General features: G+C 35.3%; 1 protein-coding gene across 5 annotated transcripts in view; it reads right to left on the reverse strand.

Moving 5' to 3' along the window:
- Positions 1 to 13,826, reverse strand: part of PSPC1 (paraspeckle component 1) — a 64,197-nt gene that overhangs the window by 49,482 nt on the left and 889 nt on the right. For all 5 annotated transcript variants that reach the window (XR_774671.1, XM_010572613.1, XM_010572614.1 and 2 more), the window contains exons 2-6: positions 11,807 to 12,108; positions 9,052 to 9,147; positions 7,822 to 8,018; positions 2,454 to 2,538; positions 1,352 to 1,460 (exon numbers count right to left, since the gene is read on the reverse strand). Coding sequence is in view for 4 of the 5 variants with exons in the window: in XM_010572613.1 (XP_010570915.1) it covers positions 1,352 to 1,460; positions 2,454 to 2,538; positions 7,822 to 8,018; positions 9,052 to 9,147; positions 11,807 to 12,108 (789 nt within the window). In the remaining variant the exon portion in view is untranslated. The remainder of the gene's footprint in view (positions 1 to 1,351; positions 1,461 to 2,453; positions 2,539 to 7,821; positions 8,019 to 9,051; positions 9,148 to 11,806; positions 12,109 to 13,826) is intronic.

A 13,826-nucleotide genomic window follows, 5' to 3' on the forward strand; every position in this document is an offset into this window, starting at 1 on the left:
TCTTCATCACCCCAAAGAAAAGACATACTGAAAGCAGTTTTCTTTTACAGTGTGAGCACATATGGAAATAAATGATTGACTGTTTTCTGCTGCAAAGTTTCTCAAAACACAATCAGCAAAATCAACTGATAGCTGTTAGTAACATCAAAGGAACAATTTTGCTTCCTCCCCATCTTTATTAAAAACACTAAGGGGCAGAGGATAGGGAAAAAATGTCCTGCTGAGAACAGGAAATCTTTTCTTTTCTAACTTCCCCTAGCATGTCTCAGAATATACATAATATATTCTTCTCGGCCCTACAGAAAACGTTATGGTATAGAATTTAAGATCGGTATTTCTTTCACAAAACAAAATCAGAAAGCAGCTGAGAAACCAGCAGTTTATTTTTGATTTATGTATCAAGCGGTACCTGTGAAGGGGAGCAAAATTCCCTCCTGCAGATTACAGTTGTTATAATAATGTAAGAGAGCACTGTGTGGATCACTTATTCATTGCTTCCTCACTAAGAATAGCTGTAACAGTAAAAGGTATCCTTCTCACATGAAACTAAAGCATTCACAATACAGGTTGCGTTCATTTAACTGCTTTGGTTGGTACAAAAAAAAAAATCATACCCTCGACCAAAACAGATCATCATGAAAATTTAGAAGCTGACTCCTCTGATACCAATGTTTTGCTAGTCCTGCAGGATGAGTCTTCAGAGGCAGAGCACACCTAAATTACTAATATAAATAATGTAGAAATTATTGCAGAGGACAATTTTCTTTTCCACCTTTATAATCTTTCGGTCGCCTTTAGTAAAGATTTTGAGGTTTTCCTCATCTACTTTTACAGTAGGGTCAAAGGGGAGAGTGATTTTAGGCTCCATATGAAGTTAACACTGCCCATTTTGTTTCTGAAGTGTATTATTTCCTAGTAAGTTAAGCATAAATCAAAACAAGAAATTCAAATAAGCTTAACAGCCTAAACTGGTTTAAAATTTAAACCTTCAGTCAAACTAGGGCACCTCCTCAGGGAAACATAATTTATTCCCTTGGCCTCCCACTCCAAAAAATTCTCTTATTTTATTGGAAAAATTCATTTCCCAAATAAAAAAGGCAAATTATTATCTGAACACCTTCACTTCACTGAAGTGTTACACCACCAGCTTGTAGGAAAAATAAGAGTAATGCCATCATACAAGAGAATAACTACACTATTAAATTTCTACCACTCCATTCATGAGAATGATGGAATACTGAAGGAAAACCAGGAAACAAGGCGACAGCAGCTTAATAGCTAGTATGTAAAAATATTATAATAAAAAAGAATTCTTTTACAATTTGGACTTTCTTCACAGAATTTTACTTACATTGTCCATGAAATTTGGCTTAAATCCTCCCTCCTGCTGTCGTCGTAATTCCTCCTGTTCCCTCTGGCGTAGCATCTCTTCTTCACGACGCCGATGTTCTTCTTCGTGTCTAGAATATTTTTTAAAAACTATGTCAACTTAGACTCTTGACCTGTTCAGGCTTGTACTCAGTCTCAGGAGATAGGATCAAATATATAAAAAAACTGGTCATTATTTATTTATTTTTATATATGGTGTAAGGCACTAATCTACTCCACCTGATGGGTTTGAATATTATTGAAATTTGTGTTTTGTTTTTTTAAACTGGAATACAGGTAATTACAATACCAGTCCATTCTATAACTGTTCTTCTGGCTACATATTGGTAAGCAGGTTAAAATACTCCACTTCTTAACAAGTTACTATGTATTAAAACATTTCAATACTGCCAAAAGACTCATTTTTTTAACTCTGCAAAATGTTTGTGTTTTGTTCTTGTTTCTCATCTATATTTCTTGTGATATTTAACATAAAAGTATAAACTCCATCAACATGATACTATCTCTTATTTTCTTGTTTTAGCAGATGCATGGAAACAAGTATTTGTATGAATCAGATCTTGAACTAAAAACTGTTTGCAACATACCAGAATGTCAAGTGAAAATATCCCCCAAAATCTCATGTCAGACTATACATTTGCAATGCTACTATTCCACATGCAGATCACCTGCCCATAAATCTCAGAAGCATGTTCATATCTATTACAGCTGTGCTTCTGTCACAAGGTTAAAATAAATTATATGAAACAAACAAAAAAACTGTTATGACACTTCTACGCTATTTAGAAAGCTCAGAACTTTACAACAGAACTAGTAGAGCTGAAATAAATGAAAAAATTCAAGAAATACCTGAAACCATTCTCTTATATAAGCATAAGCCATCGCTTTTCTGTTCAAGAACATTAACAGAAACATCACACATTATGCTTTTGAAAATCAACTTTTTAGCAGCAGAAACGTTTTTATTTGGTATCAAAAGCAAGCTCTACAAGCTAGAGTATCTAAATTCATGCAGGCCTACAGCAGCTGCATGCCACACCTTTGCACAGTAGAAGACAAAATACCTCAATTGTATCTGCTTGCGTTTTTGAAGTTCTTGATTTCTAAGTTCTTCCAAACGCCTCAATTCTTCTTGACGGCGCATGAGATCTAACAGGATTAAAAATGTAATAAAGATAAAAGTCACCAATCAACAATGTGGCAACAGAAAAAAAATGCTATTACTGTCAGATTACAGTTCTAACATTCAATTTTTAAAGAAATTTCTCAACGCATTGAACTAGTTTCTTCCCATAAAGCTAGGTCTAATATATGAAAAAAACACATTTGATCCATGTCTCACAGAAACATGGAAAGGTACAGGACTGGCAAAGCCTCTGAAGCAGGTTATGGAAACAGAAATCTAAATTCCTCAAACAAAGAAAAGGAGAAAAAACTCTAAAGCTCTTAAATCGTATCCTGGTTTTACATCTAGGGCAAGGTATCAATTTTCTACTGCTAAAGTCACACTAGCAAGAAAACTGGTACAATATATATGGGCTTATACTATGCACTACTCATTGCAGACCACTGCATGGCATACATCAGAAAAAAGTGTGTAATCTGAGCCGCCACAGAGATTTATTATGACCTAGCTTATAGCAATTTACAAATGACTTATCTTTTAACACTACCAGAAAGGAACAGATGGATCCTCTTAAAAAGCATTTAAAATGCTCTTAAAATGCAGGGCGCAACTATTAGTAATTACTTTTGCTGTACTGGTTTCTGACTAGTCACATTATTGATTGCTGCCTGGAAATTTATGTTTTCTTCAATGAATATTAATTCTATCTTTTGTTAGAAAGCAGTTGTTTGCCTTTTCTATCTTTGCAGGATATTGGCCACATGACATTATAGACACCATGAGGAACATTCCACTATACCACCTATTATATGCCTTTTAGGCTTTAGTTCAACTACTCCACACATTTCTCTATGCATTTCTGCACTATACTAATTAAAGCATCTTTTTAGCTATGCAAATCACTTTCCTCAAACTTGCATCAGCATGTATTACAACTTAACCTTTTAATGTCCAAAGCCAACTACAATGACCAGTACATTTCAGCAAAATATTATGTATTTGTTTTCTTTTCTAACAAAGCAGATTATCATTTTCTTATTCTCACAGCATCCTTACTGACATTAGAACTCCTTTCTCAAGCACATTTTGCAGGCTTGCTTTTCCAATCTCTTCTGCGAAATTAACACATTCCACACTTCAAGAGAATATGATTACATTGAAGATTCATTCAAATCACAAAGTCTGAGGGCTGCTTCTTTCCAGCTGTGCTTACCATAGAAGACCTGGCCACTGTTATCCTGATACTCAGGGAGCACCACAAGCATACTTTTTTTTTTAAAGAGCTTTTAGATTATTTCAGAGTACAAGTGCACTTTTTTTTTTTTTTTAATTAACCTTTAGGTTGTTTCAGGGTATTACCAAGATCAAGAACTGAGCCATTCTATGCTCAGTATTGTCCACTGTGGAAAAAGATTTCCTTTTCAGTTCTTTGTTCTTCCAAATTTATGTAGCATTCCCTTTTTCTTCTGTTAATACACTGGCACAGCATTTCCTACTTTCTCTCTACCACTAATTGCTACAAATTTATCATTTACTCCCCTTTATTCTTAAGGTGTAGAGTCTTACTTTTCCCAATGTCCTCTTAATCGTTTTCCACAGCACAGTTCTGATTATTGCCTTTCCTGAAATTGTTAGTATTTTAAAGTTCAACATACCCATTTATGATCCAGTACCATTTGACAATGGCAGAATCTTGGCACAAAGCCTTATTAGCCAGATGAAAATATATATCTACAAGTTCAGGCTGTACACAGAGCCATTCATATTAAAAGATCTGCAGTGATAGTAATTCCGGACTGACACATGTTGGACACAGGCCCTTTCTCTGAATAGAAAAAAGCTGCACTAAAGCAGCTGTGAAAAAAAAAAAACCCCCAAGCATTATTATTAGCTTCTGCACTTCCTTGTGCTTAAAAAAGGGCAAGGTCTTCATTTTATTCTCAACCTTTTGAAAAGCAGAGGGCAGAAGGTGAAAGTACACTCTCACCTCAGAAGTTAATCCTACAAGCAGGAATACCAAGTCTGAAAAGATTTTGAAGTTGTTTTAGCTGCTGATTTTTCAGGTTCTAAATATGGAAAACAAATGCCCAGCTTCCATGTAACTGATAAAGAATGAAGCTTTCAGTTAAATTCAGTCACGTTTTCCAGGATTTTCATAAACTATTTAACCACCATTATGAGAGAATATTTACAAAAATCTGAAACATACCACCAAATACACAGATCAGAAACATCGCGGCAATTTACTTACACATGGAAACCCATATTCTGCTTTACAAATTACTTCTGACTCAATCTGTCAAAACATGACACTTACAAGTGAAAAATTACAGATATCAAAAGAATGAAGTCTACCTTCAGTATTAATACCACACCACAAAAACCTGAGTACTTAAGCCAACATGTTTTAGTTCAAGTCATACTAGCTCTCATAAAGCAAATTCTATAAAACCTTCACCTGCAGGAGTATATGGACTCTAGTTAGCTCAGCCTTCCCATCTTCTTTTTAGCTCCTGAAAATTAATATATTGCATTTCATATTTCAGAAAAACTACTTCAATACACCTTTAAATCTGTGTTTTGTGCATCAGGTGTACAAAAATATTAATTCTAGGTTCTGATGCGTCAAAAGTTTCACTGCATCTTTCTTAAAAACCCTGTGATGCACTCTCATTAACATAATTAATATTCTTGGCATGGTCTGAACTTATACCCAGAGACACTATTCAGACCAGCAAGATTTACAAGCAGCTAATGTCTGAAAAGAAATACAAGAGAAAAAAACACCTTATTTTCATACACACTGAAGCTGCAGAGTTGACAAAATTAAAACAGAAGGAATGTTTACTAACCCCTAGAGCTTGACAAATTAAACATCTGCAGGTGAATAAGCAGAAATCTAATTAGCTGAACAAAATTCCAAGTTATTTGGTACCAAAGAGAAGTACTCTGTTAACCAGACAGGGAAGGAAAAAACCCTCCTCTCACTCTAACAAAAAGCATGTTTCCTCACTGGAATATTAGCACCAAAAGCATTCATATTCTAGTAGCTCTTTAATGGAAGGAATAATTCTCTTCCTTTTCCATATAAAAGCAGAGCTTAATAGACACTCAAAAAAAAAAAGGAATATTTTTCCTTCACAATGTCCTTAAAAGAAACTCTAATATCCATAAAACATACCTAAACCATTCTCCCGCATGGTACCATCAAGACCTTTGTTATCTTAATAAACAGGCCACTGTCACCTTGTCGCAGTTTCAAACACTATTAAGGGATGCTAATTTAAAGAAAAAGTAATCCCTAGCCTTGCCTTCAAGTACAGGCAACAGATGGATAAATTCTAAAAAAAGTAAAGAGTAGAAGTTCTAGAACTGGATCATTAGGACTGTCAAATATTAACAATTAGTTAAGTGAATGGTAAATTTAGCCAACCTGTATTTTCAGCACTGAACCATCTTTACCAATATCAGTCACACATATACACAAAATTTAAAATGTGCGTCTAATTGAAAAAGAGGGGTTGTACTGTGTATTATAGGCATTGTTGTTAATCACATTAACATTCACATTCCTCACGTGTAAGATATACCTATGCTTACATGCAAACCAAATGGTTTAACATTTTTTGCTTGGAAAATAAACCAAGAACCAACTTGACAGTTGTCATTTCAGGTGCTGCAATAACTATCTGGCATTTCAAAACAGTTTTTTATTTTATTATGCTCTGTATTTCAGTACAAGACCTTATATAAACAGTATGGTTTCACACTAAAAGCAAGCATGCCTATTTAGAAAAAACAGGCTAAATAAACTTTTTCCTAATGACAACTTTCAGTTGCAGTAAATTTAAGAATACTATGTAAAAAATGAAATATGCTCCTTTTAATCTCTTTTCCAGTTATGAAAATGTTTTAAAACAAATTTTAAAGGACTACGATACCCAAGCATTTAGGTGTTTTAATTCCACCAGCCTAGTGAATAGTCTAATCCAGCTAATATAAATATTTTCAACATGTCATTCAAGTCAGCAGAAAAAATTAAGATAAACCAGTCTCACACAGGGAAGTTGTACTACCAACAAAAATGTCCTTTCTTAAGAGTGAGCATTAAATAAAGCCAAATAATTGCAGCAGACAGCTTGTATGAGTTACCTAGGTTTAAGTTTTGAAATGCATCTACTACTTGGAATCTCAAGAAGTTCAAATCCCTTTAAAATGACAAGGAACTCTTATTTAGCCAATCAAGCTAGTTATTGCACTGTCTTATGATCTAACACTCTTAGGGATAAGAATTGTTTTAGCTAGCCATTATCTCCCTTTAATTAAGATTTAAAAAAAAAAACAAAACAACCTTTGGTGTTTCATTCATGCAACAAACCTTGAGATCCTTTCCGTCAGATCTGCAATATATTTAAACTTTATCCGCTCAAGTCTTGCAATTTAGCAGTCATACAGAGGGAACTAAAATCAAGTAATAGTTCAATAGTTCTGAACTAGAAAGCAGTGATTGCATGCCCACAGCATTGTGGGAAAACCATGTTTTGGGGAGAAGACTAACAAGCAGAAAGTACCAGATACTTGCCCTGCTACTGTCCTCTCTGCTCATGAAACACTCCAGCTCTATTCTTAAAGATAGAGCTTGAAAGCAATTGCTAGAGGACTTCCCCATCCCCCCAACACTAGCAAAAGACAAGATGTCCAAACAATTACAAAAGAGGGATACATGATCTTAAAATTTCAAGAATGACTGAAATTCATGGCAACTGTGAGTTATTTTGAGTTGTTACATACATACAATACTATGCACACATCAGACTTCTCAGCTGGGCTTCAAAGGGTAAAAAAAGTAACATTAGCTACCGGAACATTTAAAATCATACCAGAGGTGCACAGAACAGCCAAAAGAAGTACAAGCTATCTATCATTTTTTATTTTTTCCTGCACATGGCCCACAAACAGTACTTAGTCCTATCTAGTACCATAAGCAACACCAAAAATGGAAAATAATTTTACTGATGACTGTGAAGCTACCATTCAATTTCTTTACATAACCTGCTTACACTAGACAAATTTAAGAAGTGAAGAAAACAGACCTAGACAATGACTGCTTTCTCAGTTTCTTAATTCATCTCTGCAAATCATCAAGTAATATGTGTAAGGAGTAATATTACTTCCTTTTTCTCAGTTCAATGCATTTAATTAAATAGCATCTGCAAATTCTCTATGTTTAGCATACAGCTCAATATGCTACACAAAGAAAATCTGTGACAAAACAAATTTAATACTAGTAGATTATCTGATTTTACCTTGCCTCATCAGCATTAGCTGATGCTCATGTCTAGCTGCTTCCATTTCTGCCTCTAGTTTCTCTTTGGCTTCTCTAATGTTCCTGTCAACCTGTTCACGCTGTTGCTTTTCCATCTCATCAAGAGCCTTCCACCGTGAAGCATACTCAAACTCAAATGTTCCAGGTTGAGCAAAGCGTGGTGGCTGTTCTCTTTCCCTAATAAAAATTTTGCAGTTAAAATGTACAGAAAAAGACATTTAGATCAACAGCTGTAACTGCCAAAGAATTTATAAATAATCACTTCAAAGGTAGATCAGACTTTAAATCAACCTGTCAGATGACTACATTCTAAACCAGTCAAAGCTTAATTCAGCTGTTAAGAGTGATCAGAAAAAATTGTGCAAATAAGGATCTGTTCAATTCATATAATTTTAAGATAAAAATTCATGTTTACATTGGTACAAAATACTAAGCCGCAACACTAGATTAACTGTGTTCAGCCTTCTAAAGCAAGCAGTCAATTCATAAAACCACTTATTTAAATAAATATCAAAGCTTAGACAGCTCAGAATATTAGCCACGATCTCTAAACATTAAAAGGTGCCAACATTGTATTTCACGTTCTGACACTAATATTGTAAATAACAGTGACACATTTTTAAAAAGAGGTATTCTACAGCCTTACCAGAATGAGCATTGTAGCTTCAAACAGTGTGATTTCTAAATGGCAATCGAATTTCAATATTAATAATTAATATTATCAGATTAGGTGACTTCTCTTCCACCTCATGATCAAGACCCACTTTCTCACGTTATGTGCAAAGTTTTATCTGAACCATGGAAGCTGCAAAGATTTACACTCCACTGACTTTACAATCAATTAAGGGTCTATTCAGAGAACAAAAAATCTGTGGGTATACAAATCTCTGCAGGATTAGACCACACCCCTAAATCCATAAAAAGACTATAGCTTGGCTGGCAACAAGTTTTAACTGATTTCAGTGCAGGCCAGGAAATCTACCTACTTTAGTAAATGCACAGAATGTTAAACCAACAAGTCAAGTCTGAATTTTACTATGATTAAGAAATCTTGGCAAGGTCCTACTCAATCCTTTGACACAAAACAGCACAACATACAAAACACTACTTCAGGTTATACAAACTCAAAAAAAAAAAAATTAGCATATATTTACCAAGCTAACTAAGGACATAAATCATGTTTTATAAAATAAAGCTGAACATGACTTACTTGTGATACTGTTGTGTTTTTTGCATTAGCTTCTCTGGGAGCCCATCTTCATCATCAAATTGCTCCATTGGTTCTACAACAACAGGTCGAGGTGTTCTGGAAGACAGTTTCAATTTAATAATTAAATCATAAATGAAGTAGTTAAAGTTATTTTAGTATTTTGAGGAAACACTCCAGAAAGCTAACATATGTTATCTATAATGCCTGTCTTGCAAATTCTTCTTAAATCATAGAATTCCAGTGAATCCCAATTTGAAGAATTACCTTTGAAAATAATTGTTTCTATACACGAAACCAACTATTCTGCCTAGAAACCACAACATACTTCATGTAGTTCTGTTTCCTATGAAGTATTTAAAGATTTAAAAAAAAAATCTCAAAACCATCTACAAACAATTACAAAATAGGAAAGAACTACCTTTTTGTTTTCGTCAGTGAGGTAAGACAGGGGCCATGATTATATTGGGAAAGCATCAAACCCAAAAGAGAACAACACAGCCTATTTATATTTCCACAGAATATTAAAAGTTACTTTTGAAAGTTACTCTGCAATTGAAAACAGCTTGACAATTTGGCATTAATATTCCAGTGATAATTAGAAAAACGTTTCTGCTTAAGTTATTTAAAACCCTTTCTTTGAACAACCATACTCTCACAAATCAGAATCCTAATTCATCTTTGAAAATACCTTCCTTGAATTCTCATTATCTGTAGTAATCAGAGACGACTATTAGCTAGTACTGCCAAGGATAGCAGTATAAGGATCCTGAATTGTGTAAAAAGCTCTCTGCATCAGTCTTGGGAGCATAGCCTATAATACACACCTTAAAGTGGTAAGAAAAGAGCTAGAGACACTACTTGTAAAATGCCAGCGCTTATTTATTGTGTTCCACACCTTTATGTCACTTCACAGATCTTTTCACAGAAAAAAAATCAATATATTTTAACAACATCGACAGCTGAAAAAGAAAACTTTGGGCATCGAGTGCAGATGAAAAAGATGAAGTCTGGAATCACAGAGCACGCAACTAACTCAGCAACTGTTTCTCCTGATGTTCTCCGCATGGCAACTGCTGGCAGCTCTGTTATTTAAATGCAACTGAACTGTGGTGTTAACAAGTTATTATTTAAAACAACAATTTTAAATCTCTAAATTAGTATTTAAAATGCCTGGTTTTGATATATTTAGCCCATGAATTTAAAGATTTGTCTTCTGATGAGGCAAAGAGTTTTCAGCTAAAAACATAAAATTTTAGATTCTGAAGCAAAACATCAAAGTATCATGGCAGCAGATTCATGCTAATTATCTTTGCAACTGTGCGTTAGGGAACATGTCAGCCACCTAAGCAAGACAAAGATCAAGTGCTATTTATTCACTCAGGCCATGGTTAGCTGGTCATTTCAATCCAGCTAATCTATCCAGAATACCCTCCCTCATACCCCAGCTTTTTTCCCTGCCACATCTCTCATGCCAAGAATAGCATTCATGTAACACTGAACTAGATTAGTTCCCTTGTTTGGTTGACCATGCTTACATTCAAATACTAATGCCAAGAAAACCCAGGGAGCAAGAACAAATTGCTGGCACCGATAACAGTAAAGGCATAGTCACATTGAATTTACTACGTAGCTACCAGGTCAGTTCAGTGGCACACAAAATTTATGAGATTATCACAAGAAAATGGAGTTCCAGACCCTTTCCCCAATCTCCTCCTTGCAACATTTTCTCCTGCTTTATCCCTCTGCTGGACCTGATGTTCATAACACCCACATCAGCAAGCACCTTCACATGCTTAAACAGCCAAAAATGAACCCAACAAAAACAGATTAATACTTTTCTGTTGTTTCAACGATCAAAAGTGGCTTATGGAAGTATCAAAAAGTTCTCAAGCGGATAAAAGATCAACAGCACAGCCAGGGCAGAAAGAGAAAAAAACCTGCAAGTTCCCCAATTTGATGACAGCAAGCTTTCATGCTGTGGAACCACAGCCTTATTTTCCCAAATGAGAATCAAAAAAAATAAAAATAAATCCTGAATATCTATTATTTTACACAGTCCTTAAGAAAGCATTTGAAAATGTCACTAGTGAATGTGTTCGAGCACAGCAGTTAACAACTTCCTTCAGCAAGAACAGAAATGTAAGATGCAAGAGAGAAGTGCTGTAATTTGCAAGCTTGCTTGCCCTTGAAATAGAAAGTTTTCCAGAGATTGTTGCCACAAACTCCTGCAGAATCTAAGTCTTCATTTAAAAAAAAAAAGTACTTCTGGCCTTTCAAGCCACAAATAAAACTTCTGAGAGAGAAATAAACATAGGAACACTTCCCTGAGTTTACAGAAGTATCAGCAATGTAGTACACTGTTATGCTAAGAAACAGAGGTATATTATTTTGTCACATTGTTACCAGGATCAGAAAGAGTGCAATCAATAAAAATAAAGTCTCACTAGAAAAAGCCCTACTATATAGAGAAGGAAAAGTAATATTACATATTGACAAGGAGAAGCAAAATGTTGGTATCAGACTCTCATATGGTAATTACAAGTCTTATAAACAGTATGCAGAAGATGATGGGTTTCCTCACAAAAAAAAAAATCAGGAGTATTTGGGGTATTCATGTAAAACAGCTTAACTTCTTGCCTCATGGCTTTCATAATTTGAAAATAAAATAAGAACAAGGGAATACCCATGAATGCAGTTTTCTTTCACATCAGAAACATATACTCGCACAAATTCAAACAAAAGCCTGTGAACTTACGTTGTTAGCAAGAATGCCCCATCACTGCATCTTTCTAGAGCTTTCCGTGCTGGAGGTTTTGCTGCAAACTCTACGAAACCTTTTCCTGTAGCTCTGCCACGATCATCTACTACAACAACAGCTCTTTCCACTGGCCCAAACTGAGAGAATGCTTGTTCCAGCAGCTCATTAGAAACCACAGGTGAAAGATTCTTGACAGTTAGGGCAGCTCCATGTGTAGCAAATCGAATTCGAAGTGGTCTGCTCTTCAAAATAGTACCATCAAGTTCTGCCTTTGCTATTTCAGCCAGTGTCCTAGATTCCTTTGTCAAGATATAAAATATTTTATATTTTTTATTTTCAAAAACAGGTATCACTTTTGTGTTCCTCCCCCCCCTTCACCCCTCCACCAAAAAGTAGCAAAGTTTTTTTCCTTAACTTGAGCACGTTAGCATCAGGGTCATTCAACTTCCCTCCCCACCCTCCCACCCCAAAAAAGGCCACCAAAGTTCCTGTCTGCTGACTGAAAAAAAAATACACATTTGTCATCCCTTATGATTTATTCTAAAAAACAACACAGGTGCAAATTTTTGTTGCACATTAGAGGACTTAAATTCTCATTATGACGGATACATTTGTGCTGCTCTGTAAAGGCTTTCAGTAGAGTTGAAAACTTGATGCTTTTTTATATTTACCTAGTCAAATGTTTATATTCTGCATCCCTAGCTCCATATAGTAGTAAACAGTATTTTCAAAGATTACACTACAGTATCTAAGGTGTTTTGGATTTTGGTTTGGGTTTTTGTTTTGGTTTTAAGTGAAAATATCACACTTGCTCCTTACCACTGTTGAACTCTTAATGGATGTCCAATTAGAATTTCATCAACAAATGATGAAATTACCTTCTTTGCTCATGTATACGTTCTTCTCACATTTATGGGCTTTCTGCACCCACATCCATGAAACAGTCTGCACCAATAACTACCCTTTTTCCTCATTTCAGAGATTTTCACCGAGTTTGATACCTGCAATCCCTTACATTCAAAGAAATTATTCTTTAGATCATAGCCATTTTTTCCACAGTTCAACTGACTAGGTGAATTGTTAAAAAATAACATACTCCCTAAACATAATGGAAGAAGGAAGGTCAGATAAAACCTGTATCTAATCTATATTACATACGAAACTGAGTAATGACATGTAAATATATTGCACTTCCTCCAGAAAAATTCTATTTCAGGCTGGGGGATTCCCAGGGTACAAGATGTATGGCAGAATGCCACAAGCACTTATCTTTAAGATGACAACCAAAAAGAAAAAAAATCCTAACCAGTAAAATATATGGAAAAATCATAACTAGAGACACCCAAAGCACTCTAAAGCTATTCCCAGAATGATATAAATCAGTGCATTCTAAATATGGCTGTCACGAAAACTAATCCTGCACATTAAATTGACATTTAAATACAGTATCATAACCTTTTCAGAGGATTCCTTTTTTGCATGCTCAACTCCAGCATACTTGATCGAATATTGTGTTATCCCTAAAAATCTAGTCTTATCTGGACGCAAGTAATTTAAACTACCCAGGGTCCCATTTCTTTGCAATGTGGAGATTACATGTTCTTTTTCACAATGTGTGAGCAGTGGTATTTCGAAACAATCCCGTCCAATCTTTAAAATTAACTGTGTTTTCATAGACGAAACTTATAATGAACTGTACAGGCTCAAATTCGCTTCTGCATAAAAAAAGGATTTTTTCTAGTCCTAAAGCACGATAAATTCTCCCAGTTAAATAAGTAAAGTCTTTATACAGGTATGACACGAACAAAGCAGATCGCGTACCCACATCTTCCATTCACTGAAAATAACAGGCTGCAGGAATACCCGTGGTAGCAGCACAGAAACGGTAACTGATGGAGGGGCCCTGAAACCAGCGGAGTACCGCGTAGTGAGGCGGGAACCTAGACGCGAGGGGCTGGGAAGGCTGCTCACAAAGCAGGCCTCTGGCTTGGAGGTATGGAGGTAAATGGCGGGGGGG

The sequence above is a fragment of the Haliaeetus leucocephalus genome, unplaced genomic scaffold (assembly GCF_000737465.1).
Source record: "Haliaeetus leucocephalus isolate CR32 unplaced genomic scaffold, Haliaeetus_leucocephalus-4.0 Scaffold351, whole genome shotgun sequence".
Classification (NCBI taxonomy): Eukaryota; Metazoa; Chordata; class Aves; order Accipitriformes; family Accipitridae; genus Haliaeetus; species Haliaeetus leucocephalus.